The sequence below is a fragment of the Rhinolophus ferrumequinum genome, chromosome 17, assembly GCF_004115265.2.
Source record: "Rhinolophus ferrumequinum isolate MPI-CBG mRhiFer1 chromosome 17, mRhiFer1_v1.p, whole genome shotgun sequence".
Lineage (NCBI taxonomy): Eukaryota > Metazoa > Chordata > Mammalia > Chiroptera > Rhinolophidae > Rhinolophus > Rhinolophus ferrumequinum.
Genome location: NC_046300.1, coordinates 65320419 through 65344683, shown reverse-complemented (window position 1 = coordinate 65344683; position 24265 = coordinate 65320419). Strand labels below are relative to the sequence as shown.

Below are 24265 nucleotides of genomic sequence, written 5' to 3'. Positions count from 1 at the left end.
AGGATATTGGTAGAGCTATTGGTACACTTTGTATTCTTTTCCAGCTTCACATTTCAAGAATCTTCATAGCAGTGTTGAAAGTTTTCTTTTAACTATTTTGAAATAATTTTAGAATCACAAGACAGTATAAAAACAAAACAGAGAGTTCCAAGTAGTCTTTACCAAACTTGTCCCAAGGATGGCATCTTCCCTCGTCAGGGTACACTGTCAAAACCAGGACACTCATGTTGGCACAATGCCCTTTCCTTTGAAAGCAGCAAATGCTTTTCTGGATCCTTATACTGCATTAGGCGTATTATCATTTCATTCTCATAACAACCCAATACCGCAGGGATTATTATTATTAATAGCTCCCTTTTATTGATCAGAGCACTGAAGCTCTGAGAACTCGAACATCTCCCCAAGCCTAAGTAGGCCATAAAGGACAGTGCTGGGACAGGACTGCATCAAGCCTGAGTCCAGAGCAACTCTTTTTAAAATGAATCGCCATAAAAAGTCTGACAAGCAGGCTCTGAAGTCCAGTCCACAAAGCTTTTCTGCCTGTTCTCTTTTGCGCCCGACATCTCTGATTCAGTATCTGTTAGATCTGTACCTGCCCCACAGGGAGGAGGGGGGCAGTTGACTATTGCCTCCAAATTCTGATGACACATTGCTAAGCCCAAAATATGCTCAAACTTTTAGTAAATGTATCATAATGCTTAAGAAAGGCAAATAATAGGACTTAATTATGAAGTATACTACAGAGTAGTTGAGAATTTAATACTCTGACATCAAGAGCTCATCATTTGATGTCATGGCTCATTATAATTGGTGCAAATATTAAAATCCCACCAAAAGCCTAATATTGGAGAACACAGAAAAATTGCAAACAGATTTACATTTAGGAAATTGGTATATACAAGGTCAGCCAATTAAGTTCGTGAACTCATCCTAGAAAAAGTGCTACATACTTCATTGCTGAATATCACTACGGTCACCTTCCACGTACTCCCCTTGGGAAGCTATGCACCAATGCCAGCCCCTAGTCCACCCTTCAAAGCAATTTTGGAACTCTTTTTGTGGGATGGCCATCAGAGCTGTTGTCATATTACCCTTGATGTCCTGAATGTCATCAAAATGTCTTCCTTTCAATATTTTCTTCATCTTTGGGTGAAGAAGAAAGTCACTGGGGAAGAAAGCTTTGTGGGAAGAAGAAGAAAGCTTTGTGGACTGGCCAGATCAGGTGAGTGGGGAGGGTGTTCCAATACAGTTATTTGTTTACTGGCTAAAAACTCCCTCACAGACAGTGCCGTGTGAGCTGGTGCATTGTCATGATGCAGGAGCCATGAATTGTTGGTGAAAAGTTCAGATTGTTTTCATCTAACTTTTTCATGCAGCCTTTTCAGCACTTCCAAATAGTAAACTTGGTTAACTGTTTGCCCAGTTGGTACAAGTTCATAATGAATAATCTCTCTGATATCAAAAAAGTTTAGCAACATCATTTGATTCTTGATTTGGACTGATGGAACTTTTTGGTCGTGGAGAATTGGCTGACTTCCATTGTGGACTTCAATGCTTTGTTTCAGGGTCATATTGGTACACCCATGTTTCATCACCAGTGATAACACAGCCCAAAACATCATCTTACCTCTCCAAAAGGTCTTGGAAACTTCAACTCTGCTTTTGTTCATCGGTGAGTTCCTTCAGGACCCTTTTTGCACACACCTTTCTCATGCCAAGATTTTCAGTTAAGATTTTCCTAACTGTTTCTCTATCGATGTTTACTTGGTCTGCTATGCTTCTCCCAGGCAGCCGATGATTTTGACACACAACTCAACAAATTTTTGCAATGTTTTCGTCATTTCTGCTCATTACTGGCTGCCCTGACCTCTCTTCATCAGTGACGTGTTTTCTCCCCTCAGAAAATCATTTAATATATTTGTATTAAACTGCCATTTTCGTCACGGCATTATCCCCATAAACTCAGACTAACATGCCCCAGATTTCACTTCCACTCTTGCCAAGTTTAACAAGCAATTTAATGTTTGTTCTTTGCTCTAATTCAAGCTCAGGCATTATCATGACAGCACACAAAAACACGCAACAACAGTAATGAACACCACTCAGCAAGACACCACCACACGTCTACACAAACACAGCTGTGAGACACTGACAGACCAAGGTTATGAAACTTTACCGAGCTGTTTGTACAGTGCCGCCAATGTATACTCATGGTAGCAAGTTCGCAAACTTAATTGTTAGACCTCATAATAATACAAAAGAATACGCAATGACAGTTGCTAACTTGTTTTTAGCACTCTCACAGGGCAGGCGCTGTGCTGAGCACTGTAGATGTTTAGCTACAGCAGTTCCTCTGTTCCGCACGCCGTGATATCAGCATCATCACCAGCACCTCACAGCCAACAAACAAAGAGTGGGCACACACTATGCCACGCAGTCTGGTAAGCGCTTTGCATGCTCTCATTTCATCCTTGTCATTTCCTACCTATTAGGTAGGTATCAGGATATTGATAGCTTATATTTATGAGCTCTTATAATTATGCAGTTGATGGATCATACTTATCCATATTACATATAGTTTCCACACATATTATTCTACTTAGTTCTTATAACAATCCTCTGAGCATGGAACCATCATTTTCTCCATTTTACAGACAAGGGAACAGAGGCTCACAGACATGAAGTAACAGATAGCAGGTGAAGGAACCCTGATTTAAATCCAGATGTGTCTCTCAAGTGCTTGAGGGGTACACTCCAAATGCTCTCAGATTTTAGAAAAGAAAATCAAGTGTGGACTGCAGTTATTTGGAGAGGAGGCGATGATACTTTTGACACTGAAGACTGAATAGGTAGCAAGACTGGAGGGGGACAATCTGGAAGGTGTGAAGGTGGAAACAGGGGTGCTCACAGCTCATGTAATGTCAGGAAAAAGTGACCTGATTAGAACACAGAGGTGAGACTGCTCGACAGGGAGGCTGGCTTCCAATCACAGAGACGCTTGAATGCTGTTCAGATGGGTGTAGACAGTGAGATGAGCTATCAGTTTTGGAAATCAGTTTAGGACTTTGAACATAGTAATGGTGAAATTATTGCTCTAGAAAACCCCATTTGGTTGCAACATGCAGTATAGACTGGTTCTCACAGCACTTTTCTCCCAGTGCCTGCAGACGGAGTATTTCTGGTAAATTACATGGCCTGTGCTGTCCCTTCACAGCTCTTCCTGCCTTATCTGCATATTAAAGAACAAGAAAGAAATAAAAGAAAAAAATCAAGAAGAATTTTATCTGACAGGATTATCAAAATTTGGATGTTCCACTAGAAAAAAAAAGTTTGAAATCTACTGGTTTACACAAACTGAATGTACAAGAGCTCAATTTATAAATCAGACTGGTGATTAATTTTAAAATAACTGAATAGCTGAAATCACTTGGTGTTGGGATCGGATTTTAGAGCTTTCATCATTTTAAGGAAGGCTGTTAGCCCCTCAGTCATGGCAGGTTCTGGAGCCCCACTCACTCTGTGAGTTAAACACTTCTACTCAAAGGACCGCAGGACACTCTTCTCCTGGCCCTTCTCTCTTTCTGCTTCTCCATTTCCAGCTGTTATGATGGCGTCCATTAAACAGACACACACAAGAGGAGACGGAGGGGGGAACGCTGCGACAACTCATAGAAGCACAATTACTATGGCTTTGGAAATATTCTCATTCCAGTGAGTGGCAGCTTAAAAACTAACAAATGAGGAGTCAGTGATTTACCCCTTAGGGTTCTCAAAGTGAGAGTTCATCCCACCAAAGGTAGTTTTCCAATCCCTCCCCCTCAAGTTATGCTACCCTTTTGCTATTTCCTGGGCCAAAGGTTGATAATACAGTTAGCAAACCCAAAGTCTACCCAACTATGTAAAGGGCAAATGACACTAGTGGGTAGAGACCCAGGGTGCTTTAACCTCAAATGTACAATTTGATGGCCATTTCTCACTATAGGGAAAGTGGAACCAGGAACTGCAATGACTCAGCCGATAGGGCAGGGATTTTCATAAAGCAGTCTTCTGTTTTTGGAAAATGTTTTTTTATAACTGTTTTGGGTACCCATAACAGCTATGGGTGGGTACCCATAGCTCCAAGACATGCACATATAGTTGGGGGGGAAAAGCTTGAACTAGGAGGCAGGAGAAGCATGACCTACTCCCAGCTCTATGTCCTAGTTACTATGAGATGAAATCTTTTGGATTCTCAGTCTCCTCATCTATAAAGCAAGTTAGATGAATTACAATATCTCAACAGTCCCTGTGTTTGTTGATGAGCTCCTTCAAGACTGGCTACATATTCTAAACACATTTTAAATTCAGTGAGTTTTCTGTTAAGGCTTACATGTGCTCAAGATAAGGGATCTCCATGTGCCTGAACTTTTATCCCTGACATATGCAAAAAGTGCTGTGCGACCAAATATTTTGGAACTCCTGGGTTGTGCCAAGTTGGGCTGGTTTCTTCCTGCAGGGCTTCTCAGGGCCTTTACCATGTTGATACAAACTGTGACTCCTGGAAAGGTCTTCTGAATTACCTGATCATAAAACTCAGTCTTTTTCTCAGGAAAAACACTCATTGGCAGATGCTGTGCTAGAATCTTCAGCCTCCGCTGACCCTTCTGCCTAAAGAAGTGAGCAGGATGTTCTGATAGGACACTTTTCTTATTAGAACAGACGTGCCAATCTTCTCTGAGAGCTCTGACAAAGGAACCTGCGGAACAGAAATGTTGATTGCCTGTTTTCTTTACCAAAAACATACCATAGCTCTTCTGAACCTGTTCTTCAGAGAATCTCTCTGGAAAAAAAAAATCCCCCAAACAAAAAGTCACATGTGTAGAATTGTACTTGTTCTCTGCTATTTTGTTTTTAAGACTTGATCTCTGAGTTGTTGAGATAGCGTTAGAGAGACAGATAGATGAGTAAAGGGGGAGAGAGAGAAGGAGAGAAAGAAAAAAAGAAAGGGAGAGAGAAAAAAGGTTCGCAGAAGTGTTTGAGGAAAATTTACAGCGTAGTCATTGTTTCTTACTTCTGGTATGGCTACCTAAATATTTTATGGCAATATTTAAGTAAAGCACATGTAATAAAATAGGAGAAGCTGTATATTTATGTGGCATCAGACTGAACCAGGTTGAAACCCAGTTCTACTACACATAAGTTAATGTGATTCATATTGTGTAACATAGTTAATCTCTCCAAATCTCACTTTTCTCATCTATAAAATGGGTATTGTAATAATAGCTACCCCATAAGGTAACTGGAGATATTATACAAGATATATTGAGATTTATTGAGCACCTACCACATGCAAAGCATTGAGAGAGCCAGCCTGTACGTTTAGAAATTGAGCCTCTGTTAACCAGTTTGTGCCTATAAATTCCTATAACTAGATGCCTTTTTATTCCAGTCCTTTCCCTCTATAGAAAACAAATATGATCCAATTCTAGAGGAGAAAAACAAGTTGCTTAATAAAATTTATTTGTGTGGGATAGCTAATAAATGTTGCTCTAAAAGAATAAAAATCACCTAGCTTAGGTTTTTATCTTAAGAAAATTCTTTACTACATGAGATTTTCTCTATGGAAAGTTACCAAGCACACAACAGATTTGTATAACAATCTTCTTTTTAATGAAGCCTTAGCCTTAAGGCCCATCTGCAAGGCCAAAAATAAATATTAAATACATTCAGCATTATGATGAATAAAACCTAAATCTTTTAGAACCCAATGTTCATCCTGACCCTTCGTATTATTTCAAATGCATTTTATACTAATGGTTTAAAAAACACCTTCTCCTGGATTAATATTTCAACTGTTTGAAAATAGGTAAACTTTATTGCACATTATCACTTGAATAGACCAAATAAAGTGCCTTCATAGACAATTGGCTTTCAAATTGAAGCATGGTGATTTATTTTTTAAAATAAAGAGAAATCATCAGCATTGAAATAGATTAAAATAGGTGTCTTATTTAGAATTACAAAAGCAATTCCATTTTTCATACGTCACATTTAAAGCATGGTTATTATTTTAAAAATATATTTCAGACTGATATTGTGGGTTTGTTAATAAGAAAAGACACCAAGTAAATGCCACTGTGTAATAGTACAGTGTAAAGGATGAAGGGTAAAAAAATCAAGCAGAATATCTGTTTTCCTTTTTTTGAACCCATCTAAATGAAAATCATTTACACAAAGACAAATGGGACCTACCGTAGGTATAAAACTACCAGGCCTTACTTATTATGCAATAATAATTTGAAGTCATATGAAGAAGATGCACAAAAAAGTCCTCAACCAAGCTGGAATCACTTTTGAAACCAGAGCTTCATATACATTAATACTAAAAGCTCTCCTCATTTATAGAGTTGAGATAATGTTTCAGGCTTCCTGTTCAAGATGGCAGACCAAATATACATATATTGCCCTTCTCCCTCAAAGTCCATATTTATTGAGCACCTACTACACAATAGGTAATGGAAATGAAAGTACATATAACAAGGTGAACATGCTAGGGGTCCCTTAGGAAGCCAGTACTTGGGGCAAATTCCCAAACTTAGAAGGCAGGTGAATTACACTGATGAACTAGAGAGAACATTGCCAGTACAGACCAGAACATATTTGGTGGTAGCAAATGTGCCTTGAGAAGCAGTAGAAAAACTCCAGCCTCCTCTTCTTCATTATCTAAAGCAGGAGTGCTGTAATTATGTGATCGTATGATTGTGTGATTCATGTGCACTTTCAGGGGTGGCTTCACATCTGTTCTGCTCCCTATTGTACCCCTACTGCCTCCCACAATGTCTGGTCACAGCCAAGTGCTTAATAAGTAAATAGCTGTTGAATGAATGATGGTTTAATACCCACCTGAAAGAAAATATCAGCTTAATCATCTACTTTCTTTCAGAGTCTTTGTATAGTTCTAGTATAAGGAATACTGAACTAAAAAAACACAAAGGAAATGCTACATTATGATTTATAATAATTGCTAATCTATATACGTTCATTATGCTCATTTACGAATCTAAGCCAGGATCTATTCCTGTAAAATATGGCATTATTCACTAGATTTCTGGTTCTCCTCAGAAACCAGAGTGTGTTGCAGACTTACACTGTCCCCCCCCCCCCCCCCCCGTTGCAGGCAGACTAAGTCACATGACACGAGCAGAAGTGTACGCATCAATTCCAGGCAGAGGCATTGGAAACCTGGTGTGCAACCATCGGCCCCGCCCATCTGTGTTTGTTTCCTGTGGCTGCTGTAAGAAATTACCACACCTGGGGGGCTTACAGGAACCGAAATGTATTCTCTCACAGCTCTGAGGCTAGAAATTTGAAATCAATGTGTCAACAGACCCACGCTCCCTCTGAAGGCTCCAGGAGAGGACCCTTCCTTGCCTCTTCCAGCTCTGGTGGCTGCTGGCAATCCCTCGTTTGTAGACACATGACTCCCATCTCTGCCTATATCTTCACACGGCACGCTGTGTGTGTGTGTGTGTGCCAAACCTCCCTCTCCTTTCTCTTATAAAGATACCAGTCATTAGATTTAGGGTGTACCCAAATCCAGTATGACCTCATCTTAAATTGATTATATCTATAAAGACCCTACTACCAAATAAGGTCACAATCTTAAGTACCGGGATTAGGACTTGAACATAGCTTTTCTGGGGACACAATTTAAGCCACTACACCACCTGCATTGGCAGTCATGAAGCACATGACAAGGGACCTTCAACAGCTTGGGTCCCAGAGTGACCACAGTGAGATAGCTTTGCATCTCCCAGTTCACCTCATTTCAGTCTCATGTCCACTGAGGAGAATGGCAGGCGAATCACCGGCACCAGGTAAAGTCTATCCCTCTAGCTTTTTGATGACCACATTTAATCAGTTCAGGTAAATTAAATGTGTCTATACTATATATCATTTGCTTGTGACCTGTTTCTGAGGGTATATTCCTGCTGATCATCAATTAATTCCTGAGTGTCTGCTAATGTGCCTATCATTGTGCTATGCCGGGGGGCGGGAAATTAGACACAAGATCCTAATGTCAAGGAGTATGCCATCTAATCTGGTGGGCAACACAAAAATAACTGTATCAGTATTGGCTGAAATTGTTGGAGGACACCAAACGACACGGCTTGATACGTGGCCCCCCAGCAGGGTTCCCAGTCTGTCCTGGGTGCTGACCACGTCACAGGTGTCACACCCTTTACACCCCTGGAGGCTGTCGCCCATGTGGTATTTTATATCCACTTTTATACATAGGTAAGGAAACAGAGACTTAGAGAGTTTAAGTAACTTGTCCAATGGTTACTGAGGATCCCAATCCCTGTCAGTCTGCTTCACAAACACGGGGTCCTGTGGACGTTCTGTACTGCCCTCCAGTTCAGCCAAGGCTGACGGCCTTCTAGAATACGGCAGTCTACACTCTGAGCTGCACAAAGTCGGGTTCTCCTCACACAGTTATCCTTGGGCTGAACTGATCATGCGACAATATCAACAGGTTGCAGTAAGAAACAGAACAGAATAGATAAGCTACTCTTCAATTTCTATTTCAGTGTTGGTAGGTTGGCCTTCTCACCTAACTTGTTTTTATGAACTATTCCAAACTCAACCTATCTTTCTCTTTATAAAATGAAACTAACTTTCAGACTTCAATTTTCTGACATAGCCGTGGATGCAAAGATTTGCCATATCAGGGGCCTTCATTTCTCCTCTAAAACATTAAAACAATTGAAAGAAACACGATCAAAAGAAACAACATGAAACCAAACCAATCCTATTTTTAAGTGTTTCCAACCTTGCTTCAAAACAGCCTCATTAGGATTGTTTTCCAAACAGCCAAGTATGAAGCCATCCACTTTTGAAATCTGATTTTCCTATGTAGACATATCCTGTTTCTATGCTTGGAGAAGCAGGGAATACCCAAGCTGGCATTCAATAGGAGCAAATATGAAATAGACCATTTTTTAAAAAGTTGTAGGAATATTAAAATCCATGTTGACTGGTTTTTACATTTACCCAGCAGCGTTCCCATGCTAGCGTTGGCATGGAGACTGGAAAAGGAAACTTTCCACCAATCTGTCACTTGCTACTGTTTCCACTTATTTTACTGAGTCCAATTTTAACAATTTTTTAAAAGTCAAAAAAGAGTTTGATTCTTTGTTTGTTTGCTTGTTTCAGGACATTTCTCAAACATGAAAACACAGGTAAAAAGGGGTTTTAAAAAATCAAAGATTTGGTTTTCCAAATATTCAGCTGTTTAACATTCAGATAATTGCCTGCTACCCCCACTCCTCCGCCCCCCACACACATATTTAGTCTAAATGCTTTGGCATGGGGGAGCCCCACGTCTGAAAGTAACTTTGTCCTGATTCTCCTTACTGGATTTATTAAAGAGGCTGAAAGACGCATCTGCTTTTCAACAGTTTGTGGTCCTTGAGGGACCAGGGAAAACCTGCGGTTCCAACGATTTTGGAAGAAAGTTGGGCTTCTCAAAACTTCGGCTCAAGCAAGTCTGGTGTGGTCACACCTAGGTATTCTTGAAATCATATTCGTTGAGGAAAAACAGGCTGAGATTCTTGGAACTAGGCTGGGGTCAGAGATGGAGGGCAAATTTGTCTCTTCCTTTTGTGGGTGGCCTGGAACCCAGGGGGCACAAATGAACTAATTACAGTAACGCCCGTCTGGCATCCTGTAAGACTGAAGGGTGATTTTCCTGGGCTGGAAAGTAACAGATGAGAGAACTGCCTGCCTACCTAGGCTTCAGGGGCCTCAGGCTGGCACGCAGCGCCAGCCGTTCTCATTTCCCCTTGGCAGCGTCCAGAACTGCTCTGCCTGAAGCTGGCGCGATGCTAAAGAAGGAAGGAAATGCATGTGAGAAAAATCAGAGAGGAGAGCAGAGGGTCGGGAACAGATGTGAGCATTAAAGGGAAAGCATTTAAAATGAAAGAAATAAATTGGTCTCCCACAGCTGGAAGGACAAACCCCTCAATGTCATCAGGGATGTGGTATTAGGGGTGACTTTGCTCTCCCTTTGTTCTCTTTCCTGTCTTCCATGTTTCCAGTTTATTCGTTTGATGTCTGTCTTTTCAGTTACTGGACCACGAGGACAGACCCGGCGGCAGCACCTGGCGTACAGCGCACTCTCTGTAAAGACCTGCTCAAGAAACGAACAAATTCAGAGGCTCCTGGCTCCCCCTCCCCCCGATGTGTCCGCAGCCTGGCACGTAGTAGGCGCTCCCTGAACATCTGTGGAACAAATGAGCTGCAAGTTGCCGGCGCTGAGCACGTGGAGCTTTGGAAACCAGGACAGCAAACGAGTGTGCCTCAGCCTGCACAGGCGATTCCGGCGCGTGCGAAAGGCGGCGGCGGCGGCGAGGCTCGCGCGGAGAATGGCGCGCGGAGCGGGGAGCCGCGCGGGGGGCGCTGCCTGCGTGGCGCCCGGGGCGGGGGCGCGGGGCGCCGAGCGGCGGCACTTGTCGTCTCGGAAGCCGGCCGGCCGGGTGGGCGCGCGTGTGCGCGTGGGGCGTGGGGGTGTGCCCGCGCAGTGCCCCCCGCGTGGGCTGCCGGGCGGGCGCGGGCGTGAGTCACGGCGGCGCTCGCCTTTATAACCGCCCGGAGGCTCGCGGCAGCAGCCGGCCAGCCCACCGCTCCGCGCTCCCAACCGCCGCCAACTGCCGCCGGTCCCGAGGGCGCCATGAGGAGCCCGCACTGCGCCCCGCTGCTGCTCCTGCTGCTGCTGCCGCCGCTGCTGCTCACGCCACCCGCCGGGGACGCCGCCGTCATCACCGGGGTAAGCGGCCGGGCGCACCTGTCTGCCCCGGGCGCGCCCGCGAGGCGCCGCGGAGGGGAGGCGAGGGGCACGGGGAGGGTCCTTCCGAGCGGGGACGCCTGCCTCCGTCGCCCCTTGGCACTTCGAAGAGTGCCCTGCTCCAATAGCAGCAGACGGCGCGGGACATTGGGCGCGCCCTGGGAGAAAAAGTGACCGAAGCGTCCTCCCCTGACCTTTATCGCCACCTTTTCCCGCTTCCTTCTCCCTTAGCCCCTCAACCTCTCTCCTGGTGATTGGTCTGTTTTTCTAGTCAGCTGAAAGAAGTAGTCTTTCAAAGACTTCTCAAGCACTTTTTCGAGACGTTCCAGCCTGGAACCTTACAATTCGAGGGCCTCCTCTTTCTGACATGCGAAGAGGCAAGCGAACGCCCCAGGCCTGTGGCCGAGGAGTTTGCCCCCCGCGCGTCCACCGCAGAAACCCTTTGAAATAACTTGGCCCGAGGCCATGGGTGCGCTTTGAAAAGCAACGTGTGCGCTTCCTTCTGGGTTCTAGAGCATTTTTTCAGCGCCTTGAGGTTCTCCCTGGAAGGTTTCCGTTTCCAGTCCCTGATAGAGAGCCTCTGGTGCTCCGGCATAACTTCAGTGTAGGTGGCCATGTCACTGCTGCCACTTGAAGACATCGTCATCAGTTTGGGAAGAAGGAACTAATTCAGTGTTCTCCTGCTCCCACCAACACTTTTCTTTGTGTGGACCCGAAGGATGAATTTCCAGTATAAAAATTAAGTCTGGTCTTTTTTATATCAACAGCGCAAAACCGCTCCAGTGCCCTGATGGGTCAACTGCTTTACTCTTTTTTTGCCCAAGTCTGAAATTATTTTACCCCTCCATTAAGTCACTTCAAATATATAAGTGTGCATTATAGGATTTAAATCAAACTTGTACTTTGAATGTTACGTGGATAAGGAAATGACATTTACATTGAAAGGATATAGCATTGTCTTGAGAAAATAGGGCTCCTTGTCTCCATGTTAATTAATAAGCTTAGGTCGCATTGTGAGTCCTTGTGCTATAACAGTATTTGGTTCTATCCCAGAAACACTTAATTCTAAGTGTTGTGATATTTATTAGAATAGTTTGGATTTTTTTTTTAACAAAATGTATTTGAACAGCTTTGTCAGAGCTGGTGTGGTTGAAAAAAAAGTTTTTACACTCTTTCTAATACATGAGAATTGAAACAGGATTGGTTTTCCCACCTCTTCCCCTGCTGACTCATTTTAAATTTCTCCTAATCCTCTGAGCCCAAAATTCTTTTGCAATATAAGTATCTTTTTGTTGCATTCACAGGACAACACAGTTTGAGTAGGTCGGCAGTGGTTTAAGGATGAAAGGCATTAGGAAAGAGCTGTCTAATTCAGAATACATAAACCTATGCACTTCTTGGTAAATATTTCTAAGAACTGAAGCTTCTGTTACAAAATGAAACTTTTATCACATTGGATGTTTATCTATTACAAAGATTTAGACTGAGCTTGTTATATAGTTATGTGTGCCGTTTTTTTGTCATTTTAACACAGTGTTGCAAAAAGAGAATTTTTTTTTAAAATTCTCTAAAGCAACATGGCAATAAAGAAATGTAGTTATGTCTCCATGACAGGAACCATCTGGAGTGAAATAAAAAACTAACTTATCTAGACATATTGTCTATAGGATGTTAAACATTCAAGTGATAGATTGAATTTTAAAAGTTTTGATTGTCTTATAAAAAGAGCTGGTGGAGCTTCAGAATTTGATGTCTTGAGCATCTGTTGAAATAAAATACTGCCTGAAACCTCCACCTTAAACATTTACATTTTTTGGTATATATGTAATCATTTTAAAAATTATTTATATGTTCACATCGATTTGTTAAAACCGTATTAGAAAAAATCATGTACTGAACATCTCATTTATGGAATGTAATGGCCATGGATACATGATTTCTGGCATACAGATAAAAGTGGGAAATGCAAATGTTTAGACTTTCCTATTAATGTCCAAACACTCCAAGGTGCAAATTGTCTTCTGTCCAGATAATTGTCTTAAATAGACTGAGGAAAAAAATAAAACTCTAGTGGGGGAAATAAATCAACTCTAAAGCAAGATAGTTGGGCATTTTTAATGAAAATGAATAAGAGTGTGCCCATATATTTGTTTTAAGAAGTTATGGCTGTCCCCAAAACTAAGAACTTTTAAGGAATGCTTTAGTTGTTTCCAATAAAATATACGTTTAATCTTGTGCCTAAATTATAGACATTTTAGTTTCTTATATATATAGCACAGGATGTTTTTACTTTATTGTTAGCCAAACAGATTACTGCACACCATTCAAACAAATCATCCTATTTTTTGTTGATTCTAGGAAAGAACAATAGTTCTTCAGATCTATTTTCATGCAAATAAATTTAGACTTCATTATTTATTTTTGTTTAGTAAAGTATGGAAATTCCTCCATAGTTGATTCTTTAATTATTATGTCTATTTACAATTTCTATATTAGGATCAGGTGTTGATAATTGCATTTCCTAATCTGATGGATCTGATAGACTAGTTCAGCTGATTTTGTAATGTACGCATATGTATATCCTAAGCCAATAATTATCTTTTTGCAGGTTACTCACAGGAAAAGAAAGGGTAACATTCTCAACCTATGAGATTTCTTTCTTTAAAGAGGAAAGGGTGAAATCAAGTCAGTGATGTGAGAAACATCAAGTCTCAAGAATCAAAATGCAAATATTTGAAAGGGAAAATGAGCGCTTCTAAAATTTATATCAGTGCCTTTATGGGTCTAGAGCTTTTCCTGCCAGATATAGAGACCATTTAAATCCCTTTTAAAAATTGGGCCCAATGTATTCTGCAGTTAATAGTCATAAAATCTTGTGCTTTGATTTATGGGGCTCCTAAAGGCCTTGTAAGAGTAATATAGACGCATTCTTCAAATTCAAAGCCAATTCAGCCATGAAACATTTGAAAAAAAGAGCTGATTTTTTTTTTAAATCGTGCGTTTATTTAAGATTTTCATAAAGTGGGGGCCATTTTTAGGCTATTTTTTAAAAACTAGGAAAATCTCTTCTGATTAGTTTTTATGGCGAATATGTACAAGCAAAATGGTGATTACAGTTCTTTTTTCATATGTGTGATTAATATCATAGTAGTTGGATGTTTAAAGCACATTTTTTATTGCTAATTTTAGATTTCCTTAGCGTGAGTCTTCCCAGCTATCTTATTTCTCTGTTTATTTCATTTTAGGCTTGCGAAAAGGACCCCCAGTGTGGTGGAGGCATGTGCTGTGCTGTCAGTATCTGGGTTAAGAGCATAAGGATTTGCACACCGATGGGCAAAGTGGGGGAGAGCTGCCATCCGCTGACTCGTAAAGTTAGTATGTGTGTTTCTGTTCATGTTGGTCCTCTTACGTTGCGGTACCCCAACCCTGAGCAAGGTCTGTATGACTGAAGCCCAGGGGAATGTGCTTGAAATTGGAAGTTAGATAATATGACAAGGGAAAATTACCTCCTCTTTGCTCTCCTCTCCCGTTTTAAAGAATTGTGTCCTCTAATAGCCTTATTCTAGAGATCATTTTTACATCATTGCTTTCATGGCACTAGGGACATTGCATAAAAATAATTTCAAACACATGCAATTGCTTAAAAATTATTTAGGAATATATATTATACCATTGTATGCTTCTTTGCAGAAATCATAGTATAGAGTTTCTTTAAAAGATTTAATATCAGACCTACTGATAAGGCAGAAGTAAAGTTGCATTTTGCTTTGTTTTTCCGAAAATTATCAATAATACAATTAAGATACAAGAGTGACTCTGTTTACAGAATAGATTATTCACAGTCCTAGAAGTTAATGATAGTTAATTTTCCAATGTATTTTATTATCTAGCAGTTCAATATCATAGTGACTTGAAGAACACTTTTGAGACGCTGACCATGTGATGGCAGGGTCGGACAGGCCTCTGGAGGCTGTGCTGCACACTCTCCTGTCTGTAGGGGCCAAGAAGGTTTACGTCACCTCAGGAAGGGGTGGATGGGAGGCAGGAGGAGCAGAAAATTGTGGGGAGCCTGGAGAGTCCTTGCCCTTCAGAGTCAAAACTTCTGGAACACACTATCAGCTGAGCCAAATCCCACAGGGACTCGAGGCTGCAATGCCTTGCTCTCCTAGTTCCACGTCCTCATTTTTCTCTAGCAGCGAAGTGAGGTCCAGAGGCGCTGAAGGACTGCCCCTGGTGGCTTGTTGCAGGCCCAGCTCAGTCTCTGCCGTGTTCTCTCTCCATGTTATCAAAGCAAATGGAATGCTACCTTCTACCTTTTCTTTCACATGTGCTATAGAGTTTAAAACTGTAGCGGAATCAAACACCTTTCCTGTACTCCACAGTCACAGATAACAGTTAATATTTTAACTTTCTTGAAAGAAATATAGTGAAATTAGCTTAGGTTTAGCTCTGTGAGTTGTATGTAATAGGGACTCTGGTTGTTTGGACCTATCTGAAGAGTGAATTTGGCTTTTCTGTGGTTTCCTTGAGAAATACTTCCTGTTATGTTTAGACCATTCCTCCCTGTGGTTTTATTGCTCGGCAATGTACTGTCATTTTAAAACATGATATGCACCTTTTATTCTTGGCCATTTTAGAAAAGGAAGGATTTTAAACCGTTAGTCGTCCATCTCAATGCCAAACTCCCCACGGGGACGTGAAGCTGCCCAGCCTTTTTAGCATTGATTTCCATATTTGATCACCCTTATCGAATGTGAGTCATCTTTTGTACGTTTGAGCCACTGTCACTGAAAAGCTTACTCTTAACTCAGCCTTCTCCTTTAAGAATTATACTGTTTTTGTACAATGTTAGCATAACCTCGCATGTCCTAGCTTACAATCACATAGCCTGTTTGCTAAAACAAGTGAAGGGGGACGTACTCTGTAAAACCACTTTTGTATGAAGAGCAGTCGTAGTTACCACTTGCTGAATGCTGCCATGTGCCAGACATCTATACTAAATGTTGTATATGTATTTTTTATTTAATACTCACAACAAGACAGTCAAGTAGGTTTGTTTTTGTCAGGTTCTTCACATAGCAACAGTAAGCCTCGGAGTTTTTCAGCAACTGCTTTGAGTTCACAAGGTGATGGTAGGTAAGAGGGCAGACACCAGACGTCACTTCTTTCTGATGCTCCACTGTCTGTAGTCTTAACCACCATACTCTCCTTCCTCCGTGAAAACTGGCGTGTTGAATTTGAACATTTTTAGTCCAGTAACCCAAACTGGTTTGTGTGGGTAAAATTTCACTAGGATAAGGGTTAACAGTCCAGAGTGGGAATTTGTCTCGTCCTATAGTTCTGATGAGTTTTTCAAGTCTGAGATATTTTAAAAATAGAACAGAATTATTTCCCCTGTTCCTGTATAGCTTCTAGTTCAGGTTTTGTGTAAGGTCAATTCTGAAAGTAAACAAAATCATTCTTCTCCCATAAACGGGTACATCTCTTTGCTTTCATTTTTATCACAGTTTTTTTATTATTAGTTTCAAGTGTACAAAACAACATAATGATTAGACATTTTTACACCCCTCACAAAGTGTGATAACCCACGGTCCAAGCTACTACCCCTCTGACATCTTATATAGCTGTTACAGTATCATCGACTATCTTCCCTATGCTGTACTTCACATCCCACGATTATATGTGTGTGTATATATATATATAGAGAGAGATAGATAGATAGATATGTAGATATATGTATATACTTATGTGTGTGTGTGTGTGTGTGTGTGTGTGTGTATATATACATATCTGACATTCAGTATTATTTTATGTTAGTTTCAGGTGTACAGCTCAGTGGTTAGGCATTTATATAATTTATGAAGTGATCCCCCTGATTAGTCTAATACCCACCTGGTACTGTACACAGTTTTTACATTATTGACTATATTCCCTATGCTTTACATCTGCATGACCATTTTGTAACCACCAATTTGTACTTCTTCATCTCTTCACCTTTCTCACCCGTCCTCCCCAACACCCCTCCGATCTGGCAACCATCAGTTTGTTGTCTGTATCTATGAGTCTATTTCTGTTTTGTTTGTTCATTTATTCTGTTCTTTAGATTCCACTTTATCACAGTTTTAGTAATGAAGTCTCTAATAACAGATGATGGTTTTGATAGTAGAATTAAGTGACAAAAGAACTGAACTAGTTAAAAAATAAGATTTTATATCAGATCTAGCTTTCCCTCTAGTCAGATGCCCACTTGAAATGTGTTTCTAGATTCAATGTTATCATATTTCATATTGGATATTTTTCTGTCTTGACAATACATTTTCATAGGTCATTTCCATGACCTATGTTCAGTCTCAGAGTTGTTACTTGTTCTGGATGAAATTAACCTATGCTGGTAAAAATCAAGTTTCTTCCAGAATAGCTCTCAACCGTATTCAAAACAACTCGAGGAAAAAAAATAAATAAATGTATCCTGATGAAATTCTACTCTGAAGTTTAATGACTCATTAGTACATGGTGAAAATGTAGCTACTGTATAGAAAACTCTACTTGAATGTGATGTGGTGATCTCTTGGGGCAGCATCATAGCTGTGATTACAGGTTTATTGGCAGAGACTCTCAAGACGTAAATATGTCTTAGTGTGATGCAGAGTTTCTTTATCTGGACACTGTGAACATCTTGGGTCAGATACTTCTTTCCTGTGGGGGCTGTCCTGTGCATTGTGGGATGTTTAGCAGTACCCCTGGCCTCCACGGGCTACCTAGCTGTGACAACCAAAATGTCTCCAGACTATGACAGATGTCCCCTGGCAGGTTTGGGGGCAAGTTTGGAGGGTGGGGTTGGGTAATGGGAACCACCCTGCTTGAGTACCATTGGTCTAACAGTACATTGACCTAGCCTACAGGACACAGTTTGAAAGGTACAGCATCCTCACGTCACCAGGAGCTCAGCAGCTACCCAGGTACACAGCTTCTTTAGCCCTCTTATCCATATGGGGTGCTTGTGGCTGCCAAAGATGAGAGTCAAGGTATGTGGGGATCCCCTGGATGCCCAGAAGCTACAATTTTTTGCAAATCATTTATGCCCCCCTAGTCCCAGAGACCCAGGCCTGTATGCCAACAGCTCCCCTAACGCAAGTGTAATCGCGCACAAGCGATAAGGCCAACCCCCCATTCCCTGTGTTCCTTCACCTTTCCAGAGACGCAGGGCAGCGGAAGGCTCAGGTGGCGTCAGGGCAGCCTCCATCATCCCAAGCCCCAGGTGAACCCTCTCCTCACGGGGGAACATGGAGAAATCATCTCGTTATTTAAGGGTATAGGAATGTATACGGATTCCAAAAAAATTTGAAGAAACAACTTAAAACTTTACCAAATTAAGATACATAGCAATCTTCATAATGATTAAAACCAGAAACTGTGGGAGTGTGGGACTTTTAGTTTTTATTTTATGCACTATTTTACCATTTGATTTTTTTAAAACTATGTACCTCTATTGAAAAAAAGTTGTAACAAAGTTGGTTTTATTATAAATAAAATTATAGTAGAACCAATTATTTTAATGTCACATGACTAGGCTTTTGTTCACATATCCCAGTATATTTTCTTCTTTAACATAATTGACTCTGTTTTGAGAGGAATCACAGACAATACTGCTGTTTCACGTTAGTGCTATTTCCTCTTTTAAAAAGTGCCGCAAATGCATAAGAATAAGTCCTTCTCCCAAGGGCTGGATGTTCTGCCTTGGTAACTTCTAGAATTGGCTGTCAGGAATTCTAGACTGATAGAGACAGTAGATTGAGTGTGTAGCTGCTTCTAAAGTAAACCATCAAGTCAGGACTGAACGATCAGCTCCCTGTCTGTGCATCTGAATGTGCATCTTCTGTGAGCATGTGCTCATGCATTGGGGACTGTCAAACCCCTGTAAGATTTGTCACACAACGTGAGTAGACCTAGAAGAGAACGGGTCAGTCAAGAAATTGGCAAGTAGGTCTCGAGCATGTCATCTCAGGATCGTGGTCTTTGTCACCAGGAGCTCTCGGACAGAAGGGTAGGAGGGAAGCTGCTCCTGGCTGGTACAGCCAATGAGGGCGTGAGGGATGCCTTGGAAAAAGGAGCTGGATTTTATTCGAATAACAAAAGGGTATCCAGTTAAGGAGGGACCTGCCCTACAGTCTGGTCGTTGTGTTGAGGTCTGTCGCGGAGATCCAGGTTGAAGCATCACAGTCTTGGAGCCCTCAGTAAGAGAGAGAAGAATATAGAGATATTTTCAAAGTCTCACAAAAGCATATGACCTGTGAACACATCGTTGGGGTGCCTTCTAGTCCCTGGAGGGGCCCATGGGAGCAAGGGCCTCCAGCTTCTCTTGCTTCACACTAACTCCATCTCTGGTTCAATGGCGTGAATCATGCTGGGCCTACTCCATGCCAGGAGGTGGTGTGCAGGGTGAGGGAAGCTGCAGCACCTGAGGTGGTTGTCCCTTCACAGCCTATGGTCAGGACAGGGGTGAGGGAAGGAGAGAGGCATTTGTCAAATATTTTCTTGAGAGTGTCCTATGTACCACACTGAGTGCTTGCTTTGCGCTCAAAAATAAAACAGACTTCTTCAAAGAGCCTGGAGTCTGGGCATGGTGCTGTTTGAGAAGAGAGCAAAATTTGGGAGAAAGTGGCACTGGGTTTGACTATGACACTTTCCCTTTCTAGTTGGGTATGATCTCAGTCAGGGGCATTACTTCATCTTAAGAGGAAGCCACTTAGCTTGAGCCAAAATGAGAAGAAAATCTGGCCTACGGGTGTGATGTGATGTGCATACACGGTGCAGTAGGAGGCCTGGCCCATGGCAGGCCACCAGTGTTAGTTTTCTTTTCCATCTACTTTTGATGCTGTCAGCCCATGTGACAGGCCAAAGAGTTACCACAGTGTCTCAATGCTCAGGCCCGTAAGGACCAGGAGGGCACTTAGTAGTAGCTGGAACTATCTTACTGGTTACCTTCTATAATTTAAATTTAAGTTCTCTGATGGGCAGCACCCTCCTTAGTTTTGCTCAGCGCTGTGTCCGCAGAGCCTAGACTAGAGATGTGTTGGGGGATACTCAGTGTCTGTTGAATGAATGAATAAAAGAAACATACTTTGTATTTTCCATGCATAACAGTTTGATATGCTTTCTACAGGTTTAGTTCACTTATTTCAGTCTCCTTTTCCTTTGAGATTGCTGCCTGTGTTAGTTTTTCTCAACCTCAATGCTATTGACATTTTAGACTGGATAATTCTTTGCTGGGAGGGCTGCCCTGTGCATTGCAGCATGTTTAGCAATAGCCTTGGTCTCTACCCACAGATGTCAATAGTACCGCCTCCTCAGTTGTGACTCTGGACATTGCCAGATGTCCCCTGGGGGTGTGGAGGAAATATCACCCCCAGGTGAGAACCAGGGGCCCATGCAGTATTTTCAGGCTTGGCAAAAAGGAAGCCTTGAAGTCTCAGAACAAATCATATAGGTTCGTTCATGGGTTATAACTTCTCATACTGTCCACTTGTAATTGTCCAAGCCTGTCCAGCCACACCCACATTCTCTGACATATCTCAGTGACAACAAATGAGGCAGCCGTCCATGTATGTTTTGACACACACAGTGACAGAACCATCCTGAGTCCAAGTTTGCCTGGAGCCGATGGCATGGTACCCGTGTGTGGACACTGCCCTTAGAGCCTTGAAAGTCGCGCCTTTCAGGGGGTGGCTCTGCCTGTTGGCCACACACATCCCTGCCCTTCCACTGCAGCCCTTCCTTCCCTTTGTCTTAATTGATCTCAGTCGTCTCCCTGGCCCTTCCAGAAGCATTGTGGAAATGGAAGGCAGGGAGAAAAAAAAAAGAGGAAGAGAAGAAAAAGGAAAAAGGAGGTAATAAGAATGTGAGCATGGTACCGCTCAAAGTTAACACCCAGAATAATTAGCCTAGACCATTGCTGGGCTGTGAGGGAGTTGAGTCTGTTCTATCAGTTCAACCCAAAAATACGGTTAGAAATGGTTCTGCCACTGTCGACAGACAGACTTTCTTTCTTTCCTTTTTTTTTTTTTTTTTTTTTTATGTATGAAGTAATTGTTCAGATGGAATCTGGAAGATGCAGCCTCAGATTTCTTATAAGGACAGATCACGGGTGTGGGCTGGCCTCTTGGTGGAATAGCATAAGGAATGACGAGGATGACACCAAAGAAAGCATTTGAGCTGGGAGACTGCAAGGACGCATTTTCCTGCCATGTGTAAACTGTCCCTGAGAATGATCCCTGAGGCATGAGTGTCCTGGCTTGCCTCTCACTTACCCAGCCCCGAGTAATTTGCCATCCCAATTCACTATCACCGCCTCCAAGCCTGGTGTTAAACTTTGTCCACATAACTGGTAGAGCAGGCAGACTCTCAAGAGGGCACCATTCCCAGGGGAGGAAGGGTGCTTTTTGCTCTTTGCCCCTGGACAGCTTACGTATTTGGAGTGTGCCCCTTTTGCCCCCGCCCGCTGCTGGTGAGACTCCCCACCCCGCTTCCCTGGTGGCCTGGGCAAGTTCTTAGAAATACCAGTGGAGTGACTCTCAGAATGAAGCTGTCCTTTCACTGCTCGCTCTCCTAGGCTGGGGTTTGGTTTGTTCCATTTCAGCAAATCGAGCTTGCCTCCTTCACTAGTTTTCCTCTTGTTCCCCACCCCCTGGCACCACCCCACCGCCCACCACTCCGCCCACCCCCTGGAATTTTGATTCCTTTTACATCTGTGTGCAAATGTGGGAATTGATATATTGCTCATTGTCAGTGAATTTATCTTTGCTTATTATCTAGAGGTGGGCATCCCCATAGTGTTTTGCTCTTCTTCACTCTTTTGTTGCGCTAATTGGTTTCAAGTTTGTTTTTTTGGTTTTTTTTTCAAAATGTGTCAGAAATCCACAAAAAACAAAAGTTGATATTTTGACTATTTTGTGCATTTAATAATAACAATGTGAGCAGCTTTGTATATAAATGACATTATTTTTATGTATACAAACTTCAAATATATTGATTCGGATATATCCGACATCACAGCAAAAGGGTTTAAGGAGCTTCAGAAGCCAGACACCATTAAAAAAATTAAAATGTGAAAAAGTGAAAGGCAGTATATAGCTTGATGGTTAAAAGCTTAGTCTCTCTGGTCCAACTGCCAGCCAAACAACAAAGTTACGAATCCCTCCGCCCCTGTTTCTCACCTGCAAAATGGGTATAATTAAAGTATTTGCATTTTAAGTGTGGTTTTAAGGATGGAAAAGGGTAATACCTAAAAGTACTATGCTTGATGAATAGTTAATACTCAAATGTTAACCATTCACAGATTTCCCAAGAATAGTTTTGTGTTTTTTTTTCACATTTCCTGCTCTGACTTGGTTTTCTTTTGTATTTTAGGTTCCCTTTCTGGGGCGGAGAATGCATCACACGTGTCCATGTATGCCGGGCTTGGCCTGTTTACGGGCTTCATTCAACCGATTTGTTTGTTTAGCCCGAAAGTAATCACTTTAGAGTACAAACTTTAAATGGGAACAGCCACATGATGTCTGTCAAGTCTATTTACTTGTGATTGTGCCAAACAAATAATATGCCAGAAAGAAATGTTATTGCTCCCTCAGCTTTCTAAGTTACATTACTATCTTTGATTTTCAAATGACCTCTTTTTATTGAAAGAGGATTTTCATTTAGGATAGAAACATAACATGCAAGGCATTATGGAACCAGTTCTCATTTCCTTGTTTGTGTTTTGATTTGCTTTTTGTTTTGTTTTTTTGCCAATAACTCAACCATTTTCACAAAAATTAGGAGAATGAGAATTTAATATTTGTTACAGAAACTTTTTTTTTTTCTTAAACCATCCTCCTCCCATCTGCTCCACCACACACATAATCTATTCACCCTTTGGTCTCCTGTCTCTCATCAAAGAATTTTAAGGACCTCACTTTATTCTTTGCCATTTCTCTCCCTGCACCTCTGCCGTTTTAAAGTGGGGGGGAGTTGAAGGGAGTGTCATCCATATCCTTTAGCTTGCCTGCAGAGTCACTGATGAGAGTCAAGTTTTTTGCCTGATACTTAAACAGTGAAAAGAGTGTGTAGTTGAACTTGACACTCCAAACTTCTTTTGTAGGGAATGGAGGTTGGAGGGCTACTAAACTTTCATTTAATCTGTGCAAGTGGACCTCAGGTCTGCTGTTTGGTGTGAGAACAGAAGGAATGGAAAGTCAAACTAAGTTGGTCCAGATTTGTAGATTTGGGTTTTTTTTTTTTTTACAAAAAGACTTTCCAATGCAATATTACATTTGTTTCTCTTTATAAAGTTAATTTTTTGTTTTTAAAAAAAAGGCTCATAGTTAGAGATGTTCCAGAAAATGTCACTTGAAGAGGAAGTATTGATTTTAATCTGGTATAACACTAATTACCATTTTTTAAATTGGTATTAAGTTGTAATTTAAACTTTATTTGTAACCAAAAGATTTATTGTAGTGGATTGTTTGACATCCTGCCATCTGTACCTGTATCAATATTACTGTGTAAAAATTCTGTATCAGAATAATGACAGTATTGTATATCATTTGGTTTATTTTAATATTATATCCTTATTTTTGTCACAGTTGTCTTCAATTTTTATTACAAGCAGATTTTTATATAGCCCACATCCTAAAATGGGTAAAGACTCTTCAGTTGGTAAAACAGGACTGACAGTATATGCATTTTCATTTTACATATGGGAAAGTTCTGTTTGTGTGAATTTTAAGGTAGTACAAAAAAAAAAACAACAGTGTGTAAATCAGTAAGGTATTGGAGCATGAAGGAAAATTAGGACATGCAAAACTGGTTGGAATCCGGAATGGACTCATGGGACCTCACTGTACTGGTTCACCAAACAGTAATGGAGTGTCCATCATGGGTGGGTAGGCAGGGTGCCAGGAGCCCACTGCAAGTGCGGTGACACCAGTGGAGCCTGACCTTGAAAAACCCACCAAGTGTTGTAAATGGATTCAGCGTCACAAATAAACAATTTATGAAATGTGTTTAACTGACTAAACTTGACCATGCCAACCTACTAACCATTTAAAACAAAAAAAAGTTCATTTTGTAGTTACTTACTCATCCAGGCTTTACAATTGAACGTTGTGTATAACTTTACCCCAGGGTTAACATGTCCCATTAATGCATGGGATTTTGCTGTACTAATTGGTGTACTTGGTTGTAGAAGTACGTGTATTTTTGGTTCAGTTTAGTCTGTGTTGAAGAAACATTCCTTTGTGAGTTTGTTAGGGGAAAAAATAGACTTCGGCCAATGAAATGTGGGTAAAGAAACAGGCATTTCAACAATTTTGCTAAATGTTGTTTTCAGATAATGTTCAATACATCCTTTTCAATAAGCACTGAAAACTTAATTGGTTCAATCATCCATTTTCACCCATGTTA

The 24265-nt window shown here is 41.4% G+C and overlaps 1 protein-coding gene across 2 annotated transcripts; it reads left to right on the top strand.

Moving 5' to 3' along the window:
• Positions 1–10515: 10515 nt before the first annotated feature.
• PROK2 (prokineticin 2) lies at positions 10516–23161 on the top strand. 2 transcript variants are annotated; one of them, XM_033131615.1, is made up of 3 exons: positions 10516–10807; positions 14071–14196; positions 22232–23161. In XM_033131615.1, the coding sequence occupies exons 1-3, from the start codon at positions 10712–10714 to the stop codon at positions 22334–22336; spliced, it is 327 nt and encodes a 108-aa protein (XP_032987506.1). In that variant the 5' UTR covers positions 10516–10711; the 3' UTR covers positions 22337–23161. The 2 variants fall into 2 exon arrangements, with proteins under 2 accessions (XP_032987506.1, XP_032987507.1); XM_033131616.1 differs by lacking the exons at positions 14071–14196; positions 22232–23161 and adding an exon at positions 11097–12886.
• The last annotated feature ends 1104 nt before the right edge of the window (positions 23162–24265 follow it).

Bases quoted from the DNA above. Each gene is read 5' to 3' on its own strand.
- PROK2 (XM_033131615.1), top strand. From the start codon at position 10,712: ATGAGGAGCCCGCACTGCGCCCCGCTGCTGCTCCTGCTGCTGCTGCCG. The intron at 10,808-14,070 runs GTAAGCGGCCGG...ATTTCATTTTAG, and splicing joins ACGCCGCCGTCATCACCGGG to GCTTGCGAAAAGGACCCCCA. The intron at 14,197-22,231 runs GTTAGTATGTGT...TTTGTATTTTAG, and splicing joins GCCATCCGCTGACTCGTAAA to GTTCCCTTTCTGGGGCGGAG.